The 22743-nt window shown below is 41.1% G+C and overlaps 1 protein-coding gene and 1 non-coding gene across 2 annotated transcripts in view; both read right to left on the minus strand.

Annotated features, from left to right (window-relative positions):
• The window catches only part of IARS1 (isoleucyl-tRNA synthetase 1), a 191187-nt gene that overhangs the window by 166093 nt on the left and 2351 nt on the right, over window positions 1–22743 (minus strand). Inside the window, exons 2-7 of the mRNA XM_048856251.2 lie at window positions 20003–20097; window positions 14723–14825; window positions 9346–9472; window positions 8528–8684; window positions 6512–6631; window positions 5040–5122 (exon numbers count right to left, since the gene is read on the minus strand). Coding sequence (XP_048712208.1) covers window positions 5040–5122; window positions 6512–6631; window positions 8528–8684; window positions 9346–9464 — 479 coding nt within the window. The 5' untranslated portion in view covers window positions 9465–9472; window positions 14723–14825; window positions 20003–20097. The remainder of the gene's footprint in view (window positions 1–5039; window positions 5123–6511; window positions 6632–8527; window positions 8685–9345; window positions 9473–14722; window positions 14826–20002; window positions 20098–22743) is intronic.
• On the minus strand, window positions 14531–14665 carry LOC125640733 (small nucleolar RNA SNORA84). Its single transcript, XR_007357885.1, has one exon. It is a non-coding gene; the product is annotated as a small nucleolar RNA SNORA84 (small nucleolar RNA).

The raw sequence follows: 22743 nt of genomic DNA on the forward strand, positions 1-22743 counted from the left end.
ATGTTGGAATCCAAAAAAGACTGTAATATAAGAGCCACAAACACACTTGAAATCCTTACTGATAAATAGGGTGGTGTCAAAAAAGTATATTGGGGTATTTCTCTATTTCTAATTTTCATACTGCCTCCAGTCTTATAAACCAGTGGAGAACAGAAAATGGCACATTACGTCTTCCTAGCAAGCATTTAGATATTTGATTGTTATAAAAAGTGAAACAATTAAGTTATTTTTTCTGTTAATGCTTCTCAGCATGACATTAAATATTTCAGCTATGAGCGGAGTACTATTTCCTTAACTCAACTTTATTTCAGACCTTTACCCATTGACCAGAGAAATTTCTGTTTAAGATCCAGGACTCAACTGACCACAGGACCATCTGGAAAGGTACACCAATAGTTGTGTTAAAAATCCTTACGGTCTTTCATTGGCATGTATATGTCTTTGAGACACTTCCTGCAGGCCAGTCTCAGGTCAGTAAAATGCATGGGGATACCAATTGTTTTCACTTTGACTCAATGCAGCTCTTTTTGGGTCAGAAGATAAAGTATGCTGTATGCCAGCACTTGTTTCAATAACTCGAGATGGTGTGCTCTCAACACTATTTTGGGCTATAAATACAGTTACCTCCTGAATCAACCCTGCACTGAGAGAAACAAACCTAAAAATTCCACACAAGTATGAATAAAAGGATTTTTAAGACTTGGAGGTCTGACTGTACCTTCTCATCAGAAACCCTCACAGAACTCTCTTTTAGAGCACAAAACTAATATTTAAGTAATACTACTGAACAGTAACACCTAGGACTCCTTTAAAGATTCTGCCAAAGTGTTTCAGTCTTTAATATTAAAAAAGATGAAGTTCTGTTCAAGAGTAAAAGTCACCCAACTGGAAATGCCTGTTTCACCTTTAAAAAATAGTCATCTGCCGCCGCCACCACAACCACCAAGCATGAAATGCCAATACAAACACAAAACTTTGTCAAGCACAGAACAGATATTTTCATTAAGGGCCTTTATATAAAGATGGTATGTACTGGGACATTAGCTGGTGCAATGGTTGACACACTAGCCTTCCACTCATGCAGATCTGGACACAAAATCCTGCCTGGTTTGCAAATGAAAATCAGTTTGGGGACTCACCCCAATTTCCTTCTAAAGGATATTCAATCTTAAATGTTTTGGGTTCTTTTGGGGAGGGGGGAGAATGTTTGGGTTTTTTTGTTTTGGGGGGAGTTAGTTTTTTGGGTTTTTTTTTAAAAGAAGGCTTGCATCCCTAAAGACTAATTTTGCAGAAAACAGGATCTATGCTTCTATTTAATGTAGCTCAGAGGAAATGTGCCCCTATGACTACAGCTGATGATAATAATAAAAATCTCTAGAAGGGATTAAAGACTGCCATTCTCTCAGCATGTGCTGAGTCCATTGGTTACGTCACCCGCCATAACCAAGAGTGGTTTGATGAGAACAATGCTGAGATTCAGTGCCTGCTTGACCAGAAAAGAAAAGCTCATTGCATGTGGCAAAATGACATATCACACCAGCAGAAGAGAGTCATACAAGCAATTCAAGGCTGAAGCCCAAAGGAAAATCTGTGGCATCAAAAATAAATGGTGGCAAGAAAATGCCAAGGAGATTGAGCTTTATGCTGATAAACATGACATGAGGAGTATCTTTCAGGCAATAAGGGCCATTTACGGCCCATGCTCCCATGGACCCACACCACTCCAAGCCAAGACGGGTCAATGTATTTTAATGACAACGAAGCCATCAAAGCCAGATGGAAGGAGCATTCTGAGCTACTCCTGAACCACGAGTCAACGGTCTCTGATGCCACTATCAAATCTATACCTCAACAACATGAAAGAGAATCTCCTACAGACCCTCCCTCCCCTGAAGAAGTAACACGAGTCATTATGCAAACTAAGTACAAGGCAGCAAGGCCAGATGGCATAACAGCTAAAGACTCCAAGTTTGGAGGTGAAGAACTGATAGGGAAGCTCCAAACTTTTTCTTCATATCTGGTATAATGAGAAGATTCCAAAAGACTTCAGAAACGCTAACATTGTTAAAATCTTTAAGAAAGGAGATAAGTCGGAGTGTGGAAACTATCAAGGCATTGCCTTTCCATCTACAGCTGGGAAAATTCTTGCCTGTATCCTCTTAAACCGATTACTTCCCCTTGCTAAGGAAATATTGCCAGAATCTCAGTGAGGTTTTAGATCATCTCGCGGGACAACTGACATCATCTTCGTTGCCCACCAAATCCAGGAAAAATCTTGGTGAAGCCCTGTAGAAGGTGCTGGCCAGATTTGGCTGTCCTCCAAAATTTATCAATGTCCTAAGGCTTCTCCATGATCATATGACTGTCACAGTTCTCTGTAATGCCCTTGAGATGGAACCTTTCATCATCAAAACTGGGGTTAAGCAAGGATGCATTGTTGCCCGAACACTGTTTTCCATCTATTTAGCAGTCATTTTGGTCCTCGTTAAAGATCATCTCCCCAGTGCAGTTGACATTCAATATAGAATGGATGGGCGACTCTTTAATCTTCGACATCGCCGCTCAAAGTCTTCAGGGCGTCCATTACTGACTTTCAGTATGCTGATGATTGTGTCATCCTCACACACACTGAGAATGACCTTCAGTCCATACTGGATTTTCTTGCACAAGCTTACCAAAGGAGAGGACTCTCACTCAATATTGAGAAGACTAAAGTGCTCTATCAACCTGCTGCAGGCCTTGTACATGACCCACCACAAATCACCATCAGACAGACAGATTTTGGAGACAGTTGAGCACTTTTGCTACCTCAGTAGCCAACTTTCTCAAAATGCAAAAATTGACAGTGAGATCCAGCACAGGATCCAGTGCGAAACGGCTTCCTTTGGGAAATTGCTCCAAGGCGTTTTCACAGACCATGACCTGCAGCAGGACACCAAGATCCAGGTCTATAAGACAACTGTTATTCCAACACTCCTCTATGGATGCGAAACCCGGGTGACCTATCAACAGCACCTCAAGAGTCTGGAAAGGTATCACCAACAATGCCTCCAGAAGATCCTTCTCGTCAAGTGGCAAGAACACCGCATTAACACCAGCATTCTCGCTGAAGCCAATGTCACCAGCATTGAAGCAATGATCCTCATGCACCAACTTCGCTGGGCTGGACATTGTGTGCAGATGCCAGACTCTCACCTCCCAAAACAAGTCCTTTACTCTCAGCTCACCCATGGTCAGAGATCCCGTGGTGGTCACAGGAAACGCTACAAAGACACACTAAAAGCATATTTTAAGAAAACTGATTTGGACATCACAAGCTGGGAAGTGCAAGCCACCAACCTATCTCAATGGCTCCATATCCTCCAGTGGCCCGCTTCAAGGAGAAGCGCCTTGCCCTCAAAGCTGAAAAGAGAGAGAGGAGGAAGGAAAAAGAAATAACTTTCTCTCAACAGGTCACTGGCCAGCCACAAAATGTCTGTACCTACTGCGGGCAGATCTGTGGTTCCAGGATCAGACTCCTGAGTCATCTCAGGACCCATATGTAAATCCATGGTAGAGATCATCCTCGAATCAAGAGATCGCCAATCAATTAATCACACCATGGGTAACTGTTAGAAATGCTGTTTGATCAGTCTTCAGCATCTTGTGTCTTGGGAACAGCTGGAAGAGAAGTGTCACTGAAATAGGTAGAAAAATTAAGAAATCCTTTGTGTATTTTAACTGAAGGACTATGGACAGTGAGACAGTGCATTACCATTATTAATATACTGGCATCTCGTCCTGTCGAGCATAGGAGTCATATTTTCCTCCCACGGACAGGTCAGAGCACCTCAAGAGGATTAGTTGTGGTTCAGTCTTAAAGTCATAGCAGAAATTAGTAATCTGCAATTCATTTTACCCATTTAATTTGACACTAAATATGTTTACTTTTTCATGCAAGAGAAAACATTACGAGAGAACAGAAAAATTCTATAAAAATAACCCATGAGAAATTTAAGACCTGAAGGACAGGGGGAGTTCACATCAACTAAAAAACTACATCATTCATAATGAGCCTCAGACATAAATTTAACACTGAACTAAATTTAGCTATAATTCTACTTGTGAGTTTAACACCTGAAGACCATTATGATGTTGTCCACAGTGTTAGCTGAATTTGGGAATCATCAGCCATGCAGGATCTCTCTCCTTAGAGACACAAAGCAGGTGAAGTAATATCTTTTTTCTCTCCTTTGGAAATCTAGTAACTACCCTTGGCATTCCACCAGAGGGCTGATGAGCCATCCTAGTGATTTTCTAGGGAAGTCACAAGAAGCTGCCAAACGCCAGAGCCACAAAGAAAAAACTGAAAAAGCACTAGATTCCCAGCATCTGAATTCAACCTAACAGAAGGGTTTCGGCTACAGCTATCTAGAGTTTGAATTATTTGTCCTCTTGGAAACATCAAGGAAATTTTTTTCTGGGCTAGATACCCTTGCTTGTTAAAGAGACAACAGAAAATCTTCAAGGCCATTCTGCAGACCTACAAAGTTTGAATGGTTTCAGAGTAGCAGCCGTGTTAGTCTGTATCTGCAAAAAAACCAGGAGTACTTATGCTCTAATAAATTTGTTAGTCTCTAAGATGCCACAAGTACTCCTGTTTTTTTAAGTTTGAATGGAGTAGATCAGGTATGAGACTTCAGGGCCAGACTAGCAATGACCACTTCTTCTATTAATGTCCACTTTATACTTTTCTTTCGAAAACTCTATTCAAGTCAACAAAGAGCAGGCAGATCATTAAGTCTCTTGCCTAACACATTTTCACATTGTACCTGGAAATAAGCTCCAAGAGAAATAATAGGTGAGATGCTTAAACTGACCCATTTTCCATACTCCTGATTCAGTAGTGTAAAAGAAAACCTCTTGAGAAATGTAGGAAACATGTTCCTTGGGGGAGTGGGGGGAAGGGAAAAATCACATCTCACTGTACAGTTATAATAACCAGAGCATTTTAAAGAGATAATTTCTAATGGCATCAACAACATGATAAAACTACTTACCAGACAGTCTCCATGAACTCAGGATATAGAGTTTTATAGTCCTTGTCAAAGTCAATCCAGCGTCCTAGTCTGGTAATGCTAATCTGTTAAAATATGAACATACAGCTTGAAAGGCAGCTTAAAACAAAGATCATGGTACATTTCCCAGATTTATCTCTTTGTAATAGCTTGTTGAAAAAGCAGCATGTTCTACCCCTATCAGTGAACCAAGCCCACAAAACAGTCAAGCCTGACAATGGTTCAGGGTAGAGCATTTTATCTAGCATGGAGTATGCCAAGAAAAGGTCATGGATACAGGCCTTTCCTTAAATCCAAAGCCATGCAATACAGAAGCACCTACTCACTGCAACTAAACTTAGAGATTGAGAGAGTATTGTAGCTGGTGAGGCAGATCTTTCCTCAGCATACAGCCAAATGATTCAACAGAAACTTGGCTTTGGCTGCACTAGTTATGTTCTTGATCATAACCACATATTTGCTATGGCGATAGTCAAAATGGGGAGAAGAACAGAGCTTCACAGTTCTCTCCATTTCTACAGGGTTACTTAGTCTGAGAGCTCTGAACATTTATCTAAATCAGAGCTGGAAAAGCCATTGTGTAAACACTGTACAAAATTATTTCAGGACCAGCTGCCTTCTCTGGCCTCTCTATACTAGGAAGCCACATGGACTCTGGCAAGTCTTTGCTTCACATCTACTCACATAGAGCACATAAGTCAATTAATGAGTAAGTTACATGAACATTATGCTTCACTTTGATAAGCGATATCCTTTCGTTGGGTGGGTAACTGTGCAATGTGCCATCTTTGCAACATGACCAAAAACAGGCTAGACCTTTCCTGATATTGATATATGTTGGTACAGTAAGAGTCAAACTACATTTATTCCTGCAATCAAGTAGATGCACATCTACAAATATTCACCATCACAAGCAAGCCACATGCACAAAAAATGCTGACAAGTTTTGTGGGTACAAACTGACCAAAATTTGTGATGTACGCCCAATGTTCTTGGTCAATGTTTTATTGAAGTTAAAATCTTAGTCCTTTTCAGATTTAACTTTTATTCACATTGAAACAGTGGATCTCAATTTGAGATTTTGCTCTCTCTGAATTCCCTCTGATGTCACCACACAGTGACATCCGGACACTGCGATTTAACAGTGCGTCATCAAGACAATGCCATGCAATTTCACAACCCCTTGCCTCAATTCTTTGACTTGTTCTGAAATGCAGATGCCAGGACCCACCGCCTGGGGAGTAGGGACTCTGGCAGCTTAAGTACTTTATCTCAGTACTGTGACATACAGAAGGCAGTGTCGGGACTGCTGCGGTCATCAGTCAACACTGTTAGCTCTGCTCTGTTTTTCCTCAGGTGCAGCAAAAGTAGTTCCACCATGTCCTACTGAATTCCATAAGAATTGCACACAATTTTAGACACATAGGCAGAGTTAATACTGACATTCTACTTACCCTCCATTCTGTAGAGTATCTCATCACAATCCCCCTGCACTGATTGTTATATTCTGCAATACCCATTTTGGCCACATCCTCTGGCCCTTTGATTCCTAGTGTTTTGTCAATTTCATACTCCTGGAGAGGAGGGGGAAAAAAAGTCAATATATATTGCAGTGCGAAACCTTCAGGATTTTCCAGTTCATTAAATTTTTGTCCCGGCCCTATGGCTATACAAATACATCCAAAGCCCCAGATTCAAATCTGAATGTGCAAGTTTGTCATGCAAAAAAGCATGTACATTTGAGCTCCTATTTTGCAGGTACAGGGTTTTCTCCTCCCACAACCATTACCTGCACTCACATACACAATAAAACCAGTAATGGATGAGTCTATCCTTCAGAAATAAGGGCTGTCATAAACAAAGTAAATCAATAAACAGTCATCCTTTGCATGGTAACTACTAACAATAGGTTTGCATAGCTACTTGTACTTTGCACAGCAAAATTTACAGTTTATTGAATCATTTGCTTTGGAACATTCCAAATTTCTAAATGACATGCTAGTACACTAAAGTTATTACCAGGCATTACTCATTCCATTTCCCAGGATCAAATTTGGGATGCAGGGGCCAAACAAAAAATACATACCATGTAAAGGTACTCCATGTACAAAGGAGATGACAGAACCCAAAGGGGTGGTGTGACAAGTTGGATCACAGAAACCCCCTTGGGGCTGCCAACTGGTGTGCCAAGACTTCTTCTGCCCCTGCTTTCGCTGCCAGCTATGGACTTCAGTACCCTGTCTTGTTGAGCCAGACACGTTAGCCTGCTGCAAACATCGACCCAGGTCTGAACCACGTCCCCCAAAGCTGCAGACTTAACTGAAAACAGCTTAGAAAGTGCTCGTCTCTAGCTCCCAGACACTCAGTTCCCAATGGGGTCCAAACCCCAAATAAATCCATTTTACCTTGTATAAAGCTTATACAGGGTAAACTAATAAATTGTTTGCCCTCTATAACACTGACAGAGAGATATGCACAGCTGTTTCTCCTCCCCCCCTCCCCAGTATTAATACAGCTGTGCATATCTCTCTCTCAGTGTTATAGAGGGCGAACAATTTATGAGTTTATCCATAGAAGTTTATACATAAGCTTAAAGCTTATACGGGGTAAAATGGATTTATTTGGGGTTTGGACCCCATTGGGAGTTGGGCATCTGAGTGTTTAAAGACAGGAACGTCTCTTAAGCTGCTTTCAGTTAAGCTTGCAGTTTGTGGGACATGGTTCAGACCTGGGTCTGTGTTTGTGGCCGGCAAGCATGTCTGGCACAGCCAGGCAGGGTTCCGGAGTCCGAAAGCAGGGGCAGTAGTAGTCTTGGCACATCAGCTGGCAGCCCCAAGGGGGTTTCTGTGATTCAACCTGTCCAAGGTGGCATGGAGGACCGTGTGGGGAGGATGGTAGGGCCCAGACCAGCCCCTATGGGGGCAGGGAGGGAGCGCCATCCAACCCCTCACCACCCCCTCCTCTGCTCCGGTCCCAGTCCCAGCCACATCCCTGGCTCCCAGCGCAGCGTGCACCTGGCCCCATGTCCAGCCTCTGCCAAATGGCTCTGCTCCTCGCCCTGGGATGAGGCTGGGAAAAAGGCTGGGAGTGGAGCCGCACCTGGCTGTAGGCTTGGCTGCTGGCCCTCACCGCAACCCAGCTGCAGCTCTGCTCCCACCCCTGCTCCTGGCTGTGGCCTAGCTCCCAGCCCCAGGCCCTCCCCCAGCTGCAACCCCCTTATCCCTATCCACGTTTCCCCACCCCGCAGCCATGGCCCCGCTCCCAGGCCCAGCTCCAGAGAGGCAGGGGTGGGGGAGGGCTGCAAGACCCTCAAAAGTTTGGGGACCGCTGTTTTAGAGGAATTCAGGGGGGGGGGGGGAGTAACAGAGGAGGGCAGGGAAGAGGAAGTAACAAATTATTCAGATGCACAGGTAACCATATGCAAAGATCAAGGTATCAAAAATATCTGCAGGATCACTTATTGCACGTACCACGGGTAAACCATGACAATCCCATCCAAATCTTCTGTCTACATAAAAGCCACTCTGGTGAGCAAATCTGGTTACTACATCTTTAATGGTACCTGCAAGAATGTGGCCATAGTGGGGAAGCCCAGTTGCAAATGGAGGGCCATCATAAAAAGTAAACCTGTGAAACAATAGGCAAAGTAAGTATTAGTTCAAAATCAGCCCTCACAAAACAGGAAGACCATTCTTCTGTGCTTGTGCTGCTCCTACTTATATGGCTCCGCAAGTTGTATAGTAGAACCTCATAGTTATGAACACCTTGGGAATGGAGGTTGTTTGCAACTCTGAAATGTTTGTAACTGAACAAAACATTATGGTTGCTCTTTCAAAAGTTTACAACTGAACACTGACTTAATACAGTTTTGAAACTTTACTATACAGAAGAAAAATGCTGCTTTCTCTGAAATGTAAATTACAAAAAACAAATTAACAGTACTGTATTTTTTTTTCTCTGCCGCTGCCTGATTGTGTACTTCCGGTTCCAAATGAGGTATGTGGTTGACTGCTCAGTTCATATCTCTGAGGTTCTACAATACCAGCACTGGAGCTAAAATCCTCTCTCTCTCTCTGTGTGTGTGTGTGTGTGTGTGTGTGTGTGTGTTTTTCCTCCTTCAGGAGGGAAAAAAAAGAAAAGGTAATAACATGGAAAGTGGTGCTGGCTTAGAGTTCTAAAGGAGGCAGCAGCTGTAGTATGAGTGGGCAAGCAGAAGGGAGAAGAGCTACAGGTAAATAAGCACTTTATTTTCATGCATACCAGTTGTATCTTTTATGCCGCTTTTTACCTTGGTCTGTTTTTTGACTGTTTCAGGCATTCCTGAAAACAATCAAGTGTGTTCCAGAGATTCAGTATCTTCTCTTCCTCCTGAGGAAAATTTATGTTTTCTGCAACTTGCTGAACCATTCTTTCCCCTATAAGGATCAAACAATATCATGTAGAAAATGAGTTTTGATTTTCAAGACAGAACAAGCAAGGATAAATAGCTTCTCAATACAGTACACTATGCCATTAGAAAAGAATCTCATAGTATATTCCACCATATCACAGCAAGATTCTTGATCACAGCTTAGCAGCTTGTTTCAAAATCATAACTAAGGTAGCAGTCTGTTCTAAATACACTATGACGTATTTTCATATTTCATGGTGATACAATAGTATGAGGAAGTGGTTCTCCATTTACTCTTGATTACGTTCATTGTTGGTTTTCCACTGGGTTTCCTTGGTTACTTAAAACTAAATGCCCTTTCAAATTTTCTTCCAGATTTGAAGGAGCACTTCCATGAAAAACTTAAGAAATTGTGCTTTCCCCCCTCTAGTCAGGTTGTGGTTCTCCCAGGTATTAAAAAGCAGCTCAAATTTAACACTTTAAATATAGAGATCTGAGCTGGATCCCAAATCAGCATTTAAACTAACATGGTAATGTAAAAGGAAGTACAATAGATGTGTAGTGAAGGATGAGGATGGAAGGGTCTGGACAAGGAGACAGGGAATTAGATCAGTGATAAGAAAGAAGAAAAGTGGAGAGCAACAATTTCTATCTGACTTTGCAACCAGAGCTGTTCAGTAACATTTTCCTGCCCTTGTTTATTACTTTTCTCCTGTTGCTCCCCATTATTTGGTGGTAAAACCTCCACTATGCACTTTGGGAGTTGGTGAATGGCTCTGACAATTTCTAATCAACCTGTTCACCTAATTTTCAGAAGCAAAGTTCTCTGCTCTCAGTAAAAATCAAGCCAAAGTTTTCACCCAACAGCCTATTCTTACTTATTCCTGGCAATTCCCTGAAGAGCTAAAAAACAGCCCAGTGTAAAAGTCAGAGCCCAAAGCTGTACTCTAATTCTGGCTGAGTCAATGACTCACTACAAGGACAATCATTTCTCATTCACAAACAAGATTTCTCCAGCACATGGAGATGCAATAGTGCTAGAAGATTTGACCATTAGAAATACATGAGTATGTGACTGAGATACTCAGGTTTGAACACAGATTTCACAAAACATCTACATAAATTTGTAGTGAGTGCTGGGGTGGAACCCGTGCTGATGGAACATGCTGGTACCAATGACACAGTGATATTCAGGACAAATCCTGTCTGCTTAAGTGGCTGTGGAGATAGGTGAAAAAGGGAAGAAGCTTTAATCTGTCTCTATTCCAATATCTGCTGCTACTGCTCTGGGTTTCCCAAACCACAGCAAAAATGAAACAGTCAGAGTCTTCCGTTTCACTGCTGCCCACAGGTTTGTGAATCACAGAACCGAAAAGACAGAGCTTTGTTAATTGTATTCAGTCTTGTCAAGTACACTGAGAAACATCAGAAGCACTACTCAGGAAGACAGCATCAATTCATGATCAAAAGGTTTTTTGTTTGTTTGTGTTTTTTTACACAGAGCCATAAAATCCAGAAGCTTCATTTTTAAAATGTGAAAGTTTAAATGCTGCAGAAAATGACAGCTTAGCCTGTCCACCCTGTGACATTATTGACATGAACTGTGACCGTAAAGATCATTGTTGCCTATGGATGATGGTCCTATGGTTGCCCCAGGTCTTGTACAGAGGAGGTCAAGTGAGCTGTCTATGGAAAGGTTATAATTTGCTGGTTATGTTGTCTGTATGTGTGTATCATTTTTGTATTTGAAGTTATGAATATTGGCTATGTACTTGTATCTCAATGTGTTTGATTCTAAGTAGCCTCAGTGAAGCATTTGGTCGGCTTCTTGAGAAAGGACTATTCTCAGTAAGTGCCCGATCAAGAAACACTTAACTGACAATGGACTGTGGGAGATGCCAATCCACATCTGTGCTTTCCTGGGAACGTTCAAACTAACATGTAAACAATGGTGTCGGCCTGTAAAAAGTTGAATTATTCACAGACATGTGACTTGCCCAGGTGGCTACAAACTCCACCTTGTTGCTGTGACTTTGCACAGGAGAACAAAGGGGTTTCTGCCCTCAAAAGAGAATATAAAAGGCCCTGGAAACCCCTCCATTTTGTCTTCTGCTGGCTCAAGAGATGGCCTCTCCACCCCAAAGAAATGCCTGAAAGACACTGGAACAAAGGACAGTAACTACGGGATTGTGAGCGATTGCTGGACGCAGGCCACAGACTACAAAGTTGGTCTGAAAAGGATTGGTCCCAGACTAGGAAGGAGTCTAGCCTGTGAAAGAAGCTTATTGGAACATCTCTGGGGCTGAGATTTCATCTGTAATCAGTTTCTTAATATATTAGGCCTAAACTTGCATGCTTTGTTTCATTCTGCAAACAGCTGTGCATATTGGTCTATCAGGATTATAGAGGGTGGACAATTTATGAGTTTATCCTGTATAAGCTTTATACAGAGTAAAACAGATTTATTTGGAGTTTGGATCTCATTGGGAACCAAGTGTCTGGGTGCTAGAGACAGGAGCACTTTCTAAGCTGTTTTCAGTTAGGTCTGCAGCTTTGGGGGACGTGGTTCAGACTTGGGTTGGTGTCTGCAGCAGGCTAGTGTGTCTGGCTCAACAAGACAGGGTACTGAAGTCTCTAGCTGGCAGGGAAAATGGGCTCAGAGGTACTCTCAGCACATCAAGTGGCAGTCCCAAGGGGATCTCTGTGATCGAACCCGTCACACACCCATCATTCTCAAAACACATCCAAGAACCGCTCACCTAAGTGAGGCGGCAGGTGAATTTTTCAATCCCTGATTTGTACTACATTCGTAACAGTAAGGATGGCTCATTTTCCTCAATTTTCCTCATATTTCCTCAGAAAAACATGGCCCTTTTAGGAGGGGATATGCCACATATCTTTCACAAGTTTGGGCCAGACTGTGTCTGACCCCTGTGCAAATGTTGGAGGGAAGCAAAGTACCCAATGGCACATAAAGGGAGTCCTTGTGCTCAGAGTGCAAAGATTCCACAGAACTGGAGATGATGAAAGTGTTTTTCTGTGCAAAGGATATATGAAGGAGGCAGGTCCACTCCCTCAACAAGGTCAGCCAGTAGAGCCAGTTGACAACCGACAGACAGATCCACAGAACCTTGGCGCAGTAGCTGTGCACTCCAGGAAGTACCTCCTTAGAGAAAAATGTCTCCTGGGACAGCATGACTCTGCGCCATCTCCAGTACATGGCATAATGCCACAATTTAGCCCTGGTTATTGCTATAGCACAAAGTCATCTTCTGGTACATAGCTCATCAAGGAAACCACTAGCTGATGATTATAAGGAGTTTTGAACAAGACAATGCTTTTGTGTATTCTAACAAGGCGAGCAATAACCCTACACCAGCATTTCTCAAATGTGGCCACTGTGGCTGCATTCGGCCACCAGGGGCTTTTCTTGCGGCCACAGCCTCTTGGGTGGTGATTTGGGGAAGTGAGGAGCAAAGCAGCGGCCCCTCCCCTGGGGCTGCCAGAAGGGGTTGGGCCTTGCCCCCCTTTGAAAACAACCGGAGGAGCAGACAGCTGGTGTGAGTTGCCCATCTTCCCAGGCCGGTGGGGCTCAGGCTTCTGGCTTCAGCCCTGGTATGGTGGGCAGCAGGCTCAGGCTGCGTGCTCTTGCCACGGGCTCTGACCGCGAGGCTTTGGGCTCAGGCTTTGACGACTCAGCGGTGGCCTCCATCCCTTGGCCACAGGACTCTATCCCTAGGCTCAACACCCCTCTCATCTCCACTGCTGCCTCCCCACCCAGCTCCCCATCCAAGGTTTAATTTGTTCCCCAGCTTGCCAGGGCTGAGTAAGTCTGCTACGAAAAATGGTATTTGTATATTTGTTAATATCACTTTTTACTGCCTCTCAGCTAGCTAACAAGTCTGCTGCTGTGAAAAAATTATATTAACAAACATACAAATATCACTTTTCACAGTAGCTAGCAAGTCTAAAAAAAATGCAGCCAAAAAAAGGGAGAGAAACAATAAGAAAAGACAAGAACATGCAGAGCACCTTATTTGTGTTTCTATTCTGTTTAGGTTCAGTAAAGAATAGAGACAACTGTACATTATTTTTATTATTGAGTCTGAAAAAACCCCCTACATAAATTACTATGATTTGAACATATACATGTGCAAATTTGTTTTTTCTAAAGTAAATTAAGTATTTTATGAAAAATTGTCTGAGCAGCTACCAGCAAGAGTTGGTGGCCGCACTCTGAGGGCACTAAAAAAAATTGTGGTGAGAACCAGGGCCGTCCCTAGCTATTCTGGGGCCCTATGCGGCCCCCCTGCCCCCCCCAGGCTCTGGGGGGGGGGAGGGAAGAGGAACCTCCCCCCAGCTCTCACCAGCGGTGCAGCTGGGGCCAGGTCGCTGTACTTCCCTGAGGACTGCAGCAGGGCTGGGCCTGCACTCACCGGCGGCGGGGAGTAGGGGCAGGGCTGGGGCGGAGCAGGAAGCGGTGGAGTGGGGCGGGGGCTTTGCAGAAGGGGTGGAGTGGGGGCGGGGTTGGGGCGAAGCAGGGGTGGGGGCCATGTGGTAGAGGTGGGGCAGGGGCTGGAGCAGCACGCAGCTGCACAGGGCACTGACAGATTTGGTGCCCCAAATTTCCTGGTGTCCTACACAGCTGCGTACTTTGCGTATGGGTAGGGACGGCCCTGGTGAGAACCCCTGGCCTAGATGTTAAGACTTAATTAATATAAATAACAATACTTCACACTTCTGCAGCAGTTTCCACCCTAGGATGTTGGAGTGCTTTACAAACATTAATTGGAGGAAGGGATCATCTATGTTTTGTTCACAGCCCCAAGGTCACACAGCCATTTAGTGGCCGAAGTGAAAATAAAACCAATATTTCCCAAATGCAAAGCCTTCTGCCTTAACCACTACACACACTCTATCAAACACAATGGTTTCCTCTGATTGGCAGCAAATACAAACATACTAAACCATAAGTTTACTCAGTATTTACCATGGTGATCTTCTCTGAATGAAGTCATCAATTCCTCATGACTCACTATAGTAAATATTTTAAAAGTTCTTTTCTGTTCATAAGATACTAATAAAATGTAACTGTAACCGGGCTATGGAGGCTGCTATGATATCACAGACTCCATGCATAAACCACAGTATTACTTTTGGCCCATTTCTACTAACTGGAGCACTGTACTAACACAACAGTTTCCAGTAACCACAGGGCACACATTCACATGCATAGCAAAGACTTTCTATTTTTAACAGTACAAAGGAATTTTACCTGAATTGATGGAAGTCTAATTTTTCAGAACTGCGTCGAAAAACCATTTAATGGGCAAGATCAGGGATGTAGTAACTCCTCATTACAGGTCAGTTTTCTCAATCTGCAGGACAGAATTTAGAAAAACTTGACTTTTAATACTACAAAACTATGCTTAGTTACCTGAAGCTGTGGCATAAACAATACTAACAGACGTTAAGCCAATAAAAACTGCTACCACAAAAATTATATCAAGCTGCTACATTAGTAGATAAACTACAACTGGACACAAGACTAGAGCACAGAATTTATTATGTTAAATCTAGTACTTTGATACAGCGGGGGATAAAGGACAAATTAGTGCCTTAAAGACAGACCATTCATAATACAAAAACAACAATGCAATATTCTGACTCTACTACTTCAGGTCTTTGTGTCATGACCCAGAAGCAGGTTGCAGTACCCATCCTGACTAGGTTGCACTGTTCATAGCCTCCAAGACACTGCACTCACATCACCATGGGAGCTCAAGGTATAAGAATTAAACACCAAATCACAGAAATCTAAGGCTGGAAGGAACCTCAGGAGGTCATCAAAGTAGCACCCTGATCTGAGACAGAACAAATAAAATTAGACCACCCCGATGAGCATTTGTCCAACATGTTCTTACAAATCTCCAATGACGGGGGATGCCACCACAACCCTTGGAAACTTATTCTAGAAAATAGCTACCTTTACAGTTCTTCCTAATGTCTAAATCTAAAACTACCTTTCTGAAGATTAAGCTAATTATTTCCTGTCCTGTCTTTAGTAGACGTGAAAGACAACTGGATTACTGTATTCCGCTTTGTAACAGCTCTTAACAAATTTGACTTATCAGGTCACCCCTCTGTCTTCTTTTCTCAAAACTAAACATACCCACTTTTTTTTTTTTAAACCTTTCCTTAAATAGGTCAGTTTTTCTAAAACTTTTAATCATTTTTGTCACTTTCCTCTGGACTCGCTCCAATTTGTCCACAGTATTTCCGAATTGTGACACCCAGAATTCGACACAGTACTCCAGCTGAGTCCTCTCCAGTGCCGACCAGGACAATTACCTCTCATGTCTTACAACACTCAAGTTAATATACACAATAATGAGATTAGCCTTTTTCACAACTGCATCACATTGTTGACTCATATTCAATTTGTGATACACTATATCCTCCAGATCATTTTCAGCTATTCTCCATTCCCCTTTCATTTTTCCTTTCTAATCACAATACTTGGCACTTGTCTTGATTGAATTTCGTCTTGTGGATTTCAGACCACTTCTCTGATTTGTCAAGGTTGTTTTGAATTCTAATCCAGTCCTTCAAAGTACTTGCAATGCCTCCCAGTTTGGTCTCATCCCCAAATTTTAGAAGCACACTCTCCACTCCATTATTCAAATAATTAATGAAAATATTGAATAGTACTATACCCAGGACATAGTCCTCCAAGACCCCACTAGGCAACACCCTCCCACAATTTGACAGCAAACCACTGATGACTACTCCGAGTACAGTCTTCCATCCAGTTATGCAACCACCTTACAGTCATTTCATCCAGACCTAGTTTGCTTATGAGAATCGTCATGTGGGACTGTGTCAAAAGCCTTACTAAAATCATGTAGCAGTCTGTTGAAAAAACATCATTCCCGTGACACAAGAGGGAGATACAAGCTGATGGAAACTATTTGAACCCCAAATACTGATACACTGTACCTCAAAAGGACACCCTGTACCCACATATTCACCATTATATGATTATGATTGGGGCTGTCAATTAATCACAGTTAACTCACATGATTAACTCAAAAAAAAGTAACTGCGATTAAAAAATTAATTGGAATTAATCGTATTGTTTAACAATAGAATACCAATTGAAATGTATTGCATATTTTTGGATGTTCTTCTACATTTTCAAAAATATTGATTTCTATCACAACACAGAATACAAAGTGTACACTGCTCACTTTATATAATTTTTTATTACAAATATTTGCACTGTAAAAATGATAAACAAAAGAAATAGTATTTTTCAATTCAACTCGTACAAGTACTGTAGTGCAATCTCTTTATCATGAAAATGTAACTTAGAATGTAGATTTTTTTGTTGTTGTTACATAACTGCCCTCAAAAACAAAACAATGTAAAACTTTAGCGCCTACAAGTCCACTCAGTCCTACTTCTTGTTCAGTCAATTCCTAAGACAAACAAGTTTGTTTACATTTACAGGAGATATTTTAAATAAGAAGGCAGCAGTGTCACCTGTAAATGAGAACAGGCGTTCGCATGGCACTTTTGTAGCCGGCATTGCAAGGTATTTACGTGCCAGACATGCTAATCATTCTTATATCCCTTATGCTTCGGCCACCATTCCAGAGGACATGCTTCCATGCTCATGATGCTTGTTAAAAAAATAATGTGTTCATTAAATTTGTGACTGAACTCCTTGGGGGAGAATTGTATTTCTCCCATTCTGTTTTACCCGCATTCTGCCATGTATTTCATGTTATAGCAGTTTCCTTTGATGACCCAGCACATGTTCGTTTTAAGAACACTTTCACAGCAGATTTGACAAAACACGAAGAAGGTACCAATGTGAGATTTCTAAGGATAGCTACAGCACTCGACCCAAGGTTTGAGAATCTGAAGTGCCTTCCAAAGAGGGACAAGGTGTGGAGCATGCTTTTAAAAGTCTTAAAAGAGCAACACTATGATGTGGATAGAACCCAAACCACCAAAAAAGAAAATCAACCTTCTCCTGGTGGCATCTGACTCAGACGATGAAAGCGAACATGTGTCGGTCCACTCTGCTTTGGATCATTATTGAACAGAACCCGTCATCAGCATGGACACACGTCTTCTGGAATTGTGGCTGAAGCATGAAGGGACATATGAATCTTTAGCACATCTGGCACATAAATATTTTGCATTGCTGGCTACAACAGTGCCCTGCAAACGCCTGTTCTCACTTTCAGGTGACACTGTAAACAAAATGTGGGAAGCATTGTCTCCTGCAAATTGTAACCAAACTTGTTTTTCTGAGTGATTGGCTGAAGTAGGACCAAGTGAACTTGTAGGTTCTAAAGTTTTACACTGTTTTATTTTTGAATGCAGTTATTTTTTGTACATAATTCTACATTTGTAAGTTCAACTTTTGTTATAAAGAGATTGCACTACAGTACTTGTATTAGGTGAATTGAAATATACTATTTCTTTTGTTTTTTACAGTGCAAATACTAGTAATCAAAAGAATAAAGTGAGCACTGTAAACTTTGTATTCTGTGTTGTAATTGAAATTAATATATTTGAAAATGTAAAAAAATCTAAAAATATTTAAATAAATGGTATTCTATTATTAACAGTGCGATTAATAGCAATTAATTTTTTAATTACGCGTGACAGCCCTAATTATGATATGTTTTGTGTAAAGTATGCCTTGTGAGGTATTATTCGAGAAGTCATGATCTGTTTAACATTCATAACTTCAGAGGATAGTAGGTTTTGCTACATGCTTGTTACTGCAATATGCTGAGAGTCCAGGAGATATCCACAGCTAGCCTTTTAGTGGCAACAAAGGAGCAACTAACAACCCCAACACAGTTTTACATCAGGACTAGCTTGCTATGTGTTGATGGCCCATTAAGGACAATCTACTCTCCCAGTGGGCCCCTCCCAAAGACCCCGAGAGAACACAATAGGGACTGCCTAGCCCCCGTGACCAGGAAGGATCTTTCCAGCCCCTCAAAGAGAGTTTAAAATGAAGGGGCAATGCCATCACCACTTGACTGCTCTCCTCTCCCACCTACTCTGAAGGAAACAAGAACTTTGGGAAGAAAAAGAACTGGGGAGATTGGTCCCAGGCTGAAAAGGGAATTCAGCCTGTTTACTAAGAACTGTAAGCAGCCTCCAACATCCAGTAGGGTGAGGAAAACTGCTTGATTCAAATCTTGCTTAGTCTGATAAAGTTTAGGACTTAGACTGTAATTTTAACCTTTTATTTCTTATATAACCAACCCCGACCTCTATGCCTATCACTTATAAATCACTTAAAATCTATCTTTCTGTAGTTAATAAACTTATTTTGATGTTTAACTGTAAACAGTGAGTTTGTCCTAAGTGCTTGGGGGATCTGCTCAGATTACAAAGGCTGGGCAATGTCCACTATCCTTTGATGACAACGCAAACTAATTAATGAGCTTGTATTGTTCAAGAGGTCTTGAGCAGTGTGAGATGGTACATTTCTGAGGGGCGAGGCTGGGTCCGCACGGGGAGGGGGAGGAAGTTTGCTGGTCTCTCCTTGTTTACAGTTCATGAGTGGCTTAGAGAGCATTCATGCAATTTGGCTGGTGTGTCTCCGCATGTTGTTGGCTGAGTGATCACAGCACCTGGAGGGGTTTGCTGCTTGTCACTAGTATAGCATTTTAAGAGACAGCCCAGCCCAGATTGGAGAGTTAAGGGGGCACAGCAGTCCCACAGGTCCAGGTTGTACCCCAGGGGTCTGTAACAAGGGCCTTAACCAGAAGTGATGATAAAAGCTGTATTGATTTTGACTGTACATTTACTGGTTAAAACACTTTTTGTTTTTGTTTTTTAATATCTATCATTCTGCTGGCACGAAAGCATGAAACCAAGCAAGCTGAATTTTTTAAAGTTTAACTTCTCCTAAATGAGAAGTTCTTTTCAAAAGGTTACTTCTGTCTCCAAAAATGTTTTAAAAGCAGTGTACACTAAATCTTTCAAAATTGATACCAAGAGGAAGCCTTGCACCATAAGTGAAAAAACTAAACCTGCCACCCACTACTGATGCTGCTAAAATCATAAAAGTAAAAAGAGATATAGTTAAAATGCCATCAATCTCCAATACAAGTCAAGCATCAATATGATAAAAAGGCTCAGGACAGAAAACCCAAGCAACCAAAAAGATATACACAAAGCAACAAAAACCATGACACGATTACTTTCTGAGTTTATTGACATAACTTTGCAGGCAGAAATTATTGTTTTTGCTAGTGATATGAGAGTATTGTACTGTGAAAATCGCTCTATATCTACTTTTGGTAAGACAACATTTCCACACAGAATGAAACACTAAGCTATGCATTAATTATTTTAAGAAAGAAATAAGATTTCGCCATATATATGCATACATTTGTACTACTACTATGATTTTGCTGTCTCTCTTATGTCTTCTTTAATTCACAATTTAGTGCTATTACTGAATAGTAAATTAAATGTAAACAACATACTACTAGGGAATAAATTTTTAACATACTTTTTTGAAAAGGAGACAACATTCAGCGGGACCGGTGTTCTTCAATCTGTACTGATGGTGCTACAGCTAACATGGACAAATAGCAGTCTTTTTACCTAGAAGAGGGAAATACAATTACATACGCATTAAAATCAGGAGCCTACTAAAATTCTATTTAAAATATATTAAATCAATAATTTAATTATACCATAAATTAATACAATTCAAATAATTTAGCATGGTGGATTTAAAATATTTCAGCCATTGTGTGGGTTGTGAATTAAAAAAAGATTATGAATCACTTTTTGCCATAGCTGCAACCCAAAGTATTTAAAATAAAGAAAAAGTAAAATATTACAATCAGAATAATTTATGTCTATTTTTATCACTATCAGTTAGTTTCTAAAGTCCTATAGAATCCTAACTATAGGTCTGATCCAAAGACTCCTGCTGACTTCAGCTGTCTTGAAGTCAAGTTCCACATCACCTTCCTATGTCATGATGTGATCATTCATGCTTTATTCATCTTCTCCCATTCTCTATTACATGCCCGATTCCACATGCATGAAATTCCCTCACCAGGCTAGTTCAAATCTCCACCTTCCCCTTATACAAACACCTCCTAAAGATTGACATTTGAGTAAATTATTAAGAATTCCTTTTTAAAAAAAAATATACAAGACTGGATACCCAGCATATCCCATTTTCTGTCTCTTTTAGGCTGAAAACTCTTTGAAGTACAGTGCTGAACACATTCTTTGAGTTAAGCAAGTGAAATATACCACATCTCCACACTGAAAATCCACCACTGCTAGAACAGGGGGCAAGAGCCAGGTGGACAACCTGTGAACAGCACAATTTAACATGTGGTTGTGGAGAGGGAATTTGTCCAATAGCAAAGGATATCATAGGATCTTTGATTGCCACACAGCAAACTTGCTTTTAAAGGTCTTACACTAAAGGGTCAGGTGGAGAACAGAACAATATAACACAATGTATCTGTTTCATGAAGATGAAGGACTCAGTGAGCCACACCAGGCTTTGAACATGCAGTTCCAACATGTATTTCAAATCTTATGCTTAGACCATAAAACCCATCTCTTCTGGCTGAGTTATTCTGTTCCGTTCTAAGTAGCATTGTACACAACTCATCACATAGCTGCTATTTCAAGACTAAACTTGTAGAAAGTTTTCTATGCATGATTTTCTTCCCCCACTGGAACTTTCCAAATAGCCACCCAGAAACGCTGTGTAATACTCCAACATACTTAGGATGCACCTGTATTAGGAAAAATTGGAAAACAATCCTCCCTCAAAACAGCTTGGCTGGTGGTAGCAATGGTGGAGACCGTAGTATAGGATGTGGGCCTTTTCACCCTTCTTAGAGCAGAGGTAGATCATATGGTGGTAGATATGCCACCTTGTCTAAGGCTTGTAACAATGCAACTCCCAGTGAAACTGCAGAAGTGATAAATTAGTGATCCCAATTTCCTACAGCGTGTTTTAGCCCTACAATTAGAGATTTAAACTTATTATGATTAAATTGAGTTTCTGAATCCCAATCTGAGAAAATGATTGAAACACAAGCAGAGATTTATGGCAGAAACCAGAAAGGGAAGCAGAACAAAAAGGACTTGATTTCATCCCGGTAAGACATCACAAAAGATGCAACTCTGTCTAAAATAACAACAGCCACATTTCTTCCAGAAATTATGTTGAAATGCCTCAGAATACATAGGACCAATTAAAGAAATACTATGATAAAGGCCAAACTGTTAAAGAAATGTACAAAGTGTACAACTACCTACCTAAAAATCCCTGCATAGTTACTTCAATTTATCTCTTCATCCTACAACTACTGTTGCAAATTTTTCATTCTTTATATTAGCTTGATCAAACAAACAAAACCAAGAGAGATCCTTCATTGAAGGGACTGACAGCTCTGTAGTGACTGCAAGTCACTCCATCTAACAGATAAAAAAAACAATGGCCAAGATTTGTTTAATGCTATAGTTCTTATGATACTGCTATTACATGGTAAAAGAGCCTCCATCACCTGACAATAGCCTCATGTCATCTCACCAACAAAAAAAGTAACAACAATCCTAACTATACATATAAAATTATAGGGTCTAAATTAGCTCTTATCACTCAAGAAAGATCTTGGAGTCATTGTGGATAGGTCTCTGAAAACATCCACTCAATGTGCAGTGGTGGTCAAAAAAGGGAATAGAATGTTCAGAATCATAAGAAAGGGATGGATAAGACGACAGAAAATATCATATTGCCTCTATATAAATCCTTGGTATGCCCACATCTTGAATACTGTGTGCAGACGTGGTCGCCCCATCTCAAAAAAGATATATTGAAATTGGAAAAGGTTCAGAAAAGGGCAAAACAAAAATGATTAGAGGTATGGAGCATCCGTCATATGAGGAGAGATTAATAAGACTGGGACTGTTCCGCTTGGAAAAGAGACAACTAAGGGGGGATATGATGGAGGTCTATAAAATCATGACTAGTGTTGAGAAAGTAAATAAGGAAGTGTTATTTACTCCTTCTCATAACACAAGAACTAAATGTCACCAAACGAAATTACTAGGCAGCAAGTTTAAAACAGACAAAAAGTATGTATTTTTTCACACAACACACAGTCAACCTGTGGAACTCCTTGTCAGAGGATCTTCTGAAGGCCAAGACTATAACAGGGTTAAAAAAAGAACTAGATAAATTCATAGAGGATAGGTCCATCAATGGCTATT

This window comes from Caretta caretta, chromosome 7 (genome assembly GCF_965140235.1).
Source record: "Caretta caretta isolate rCarCar2 chromosome 7, rCarCar1.hap1, whole genome shotgun sequence".
Classification (NCBI taxonomy): domain Eukaryota; kingdom Metazoa; phylum Chordata; order Testudines; family Cheloniidae; genus Caretta; species Caretta caretta.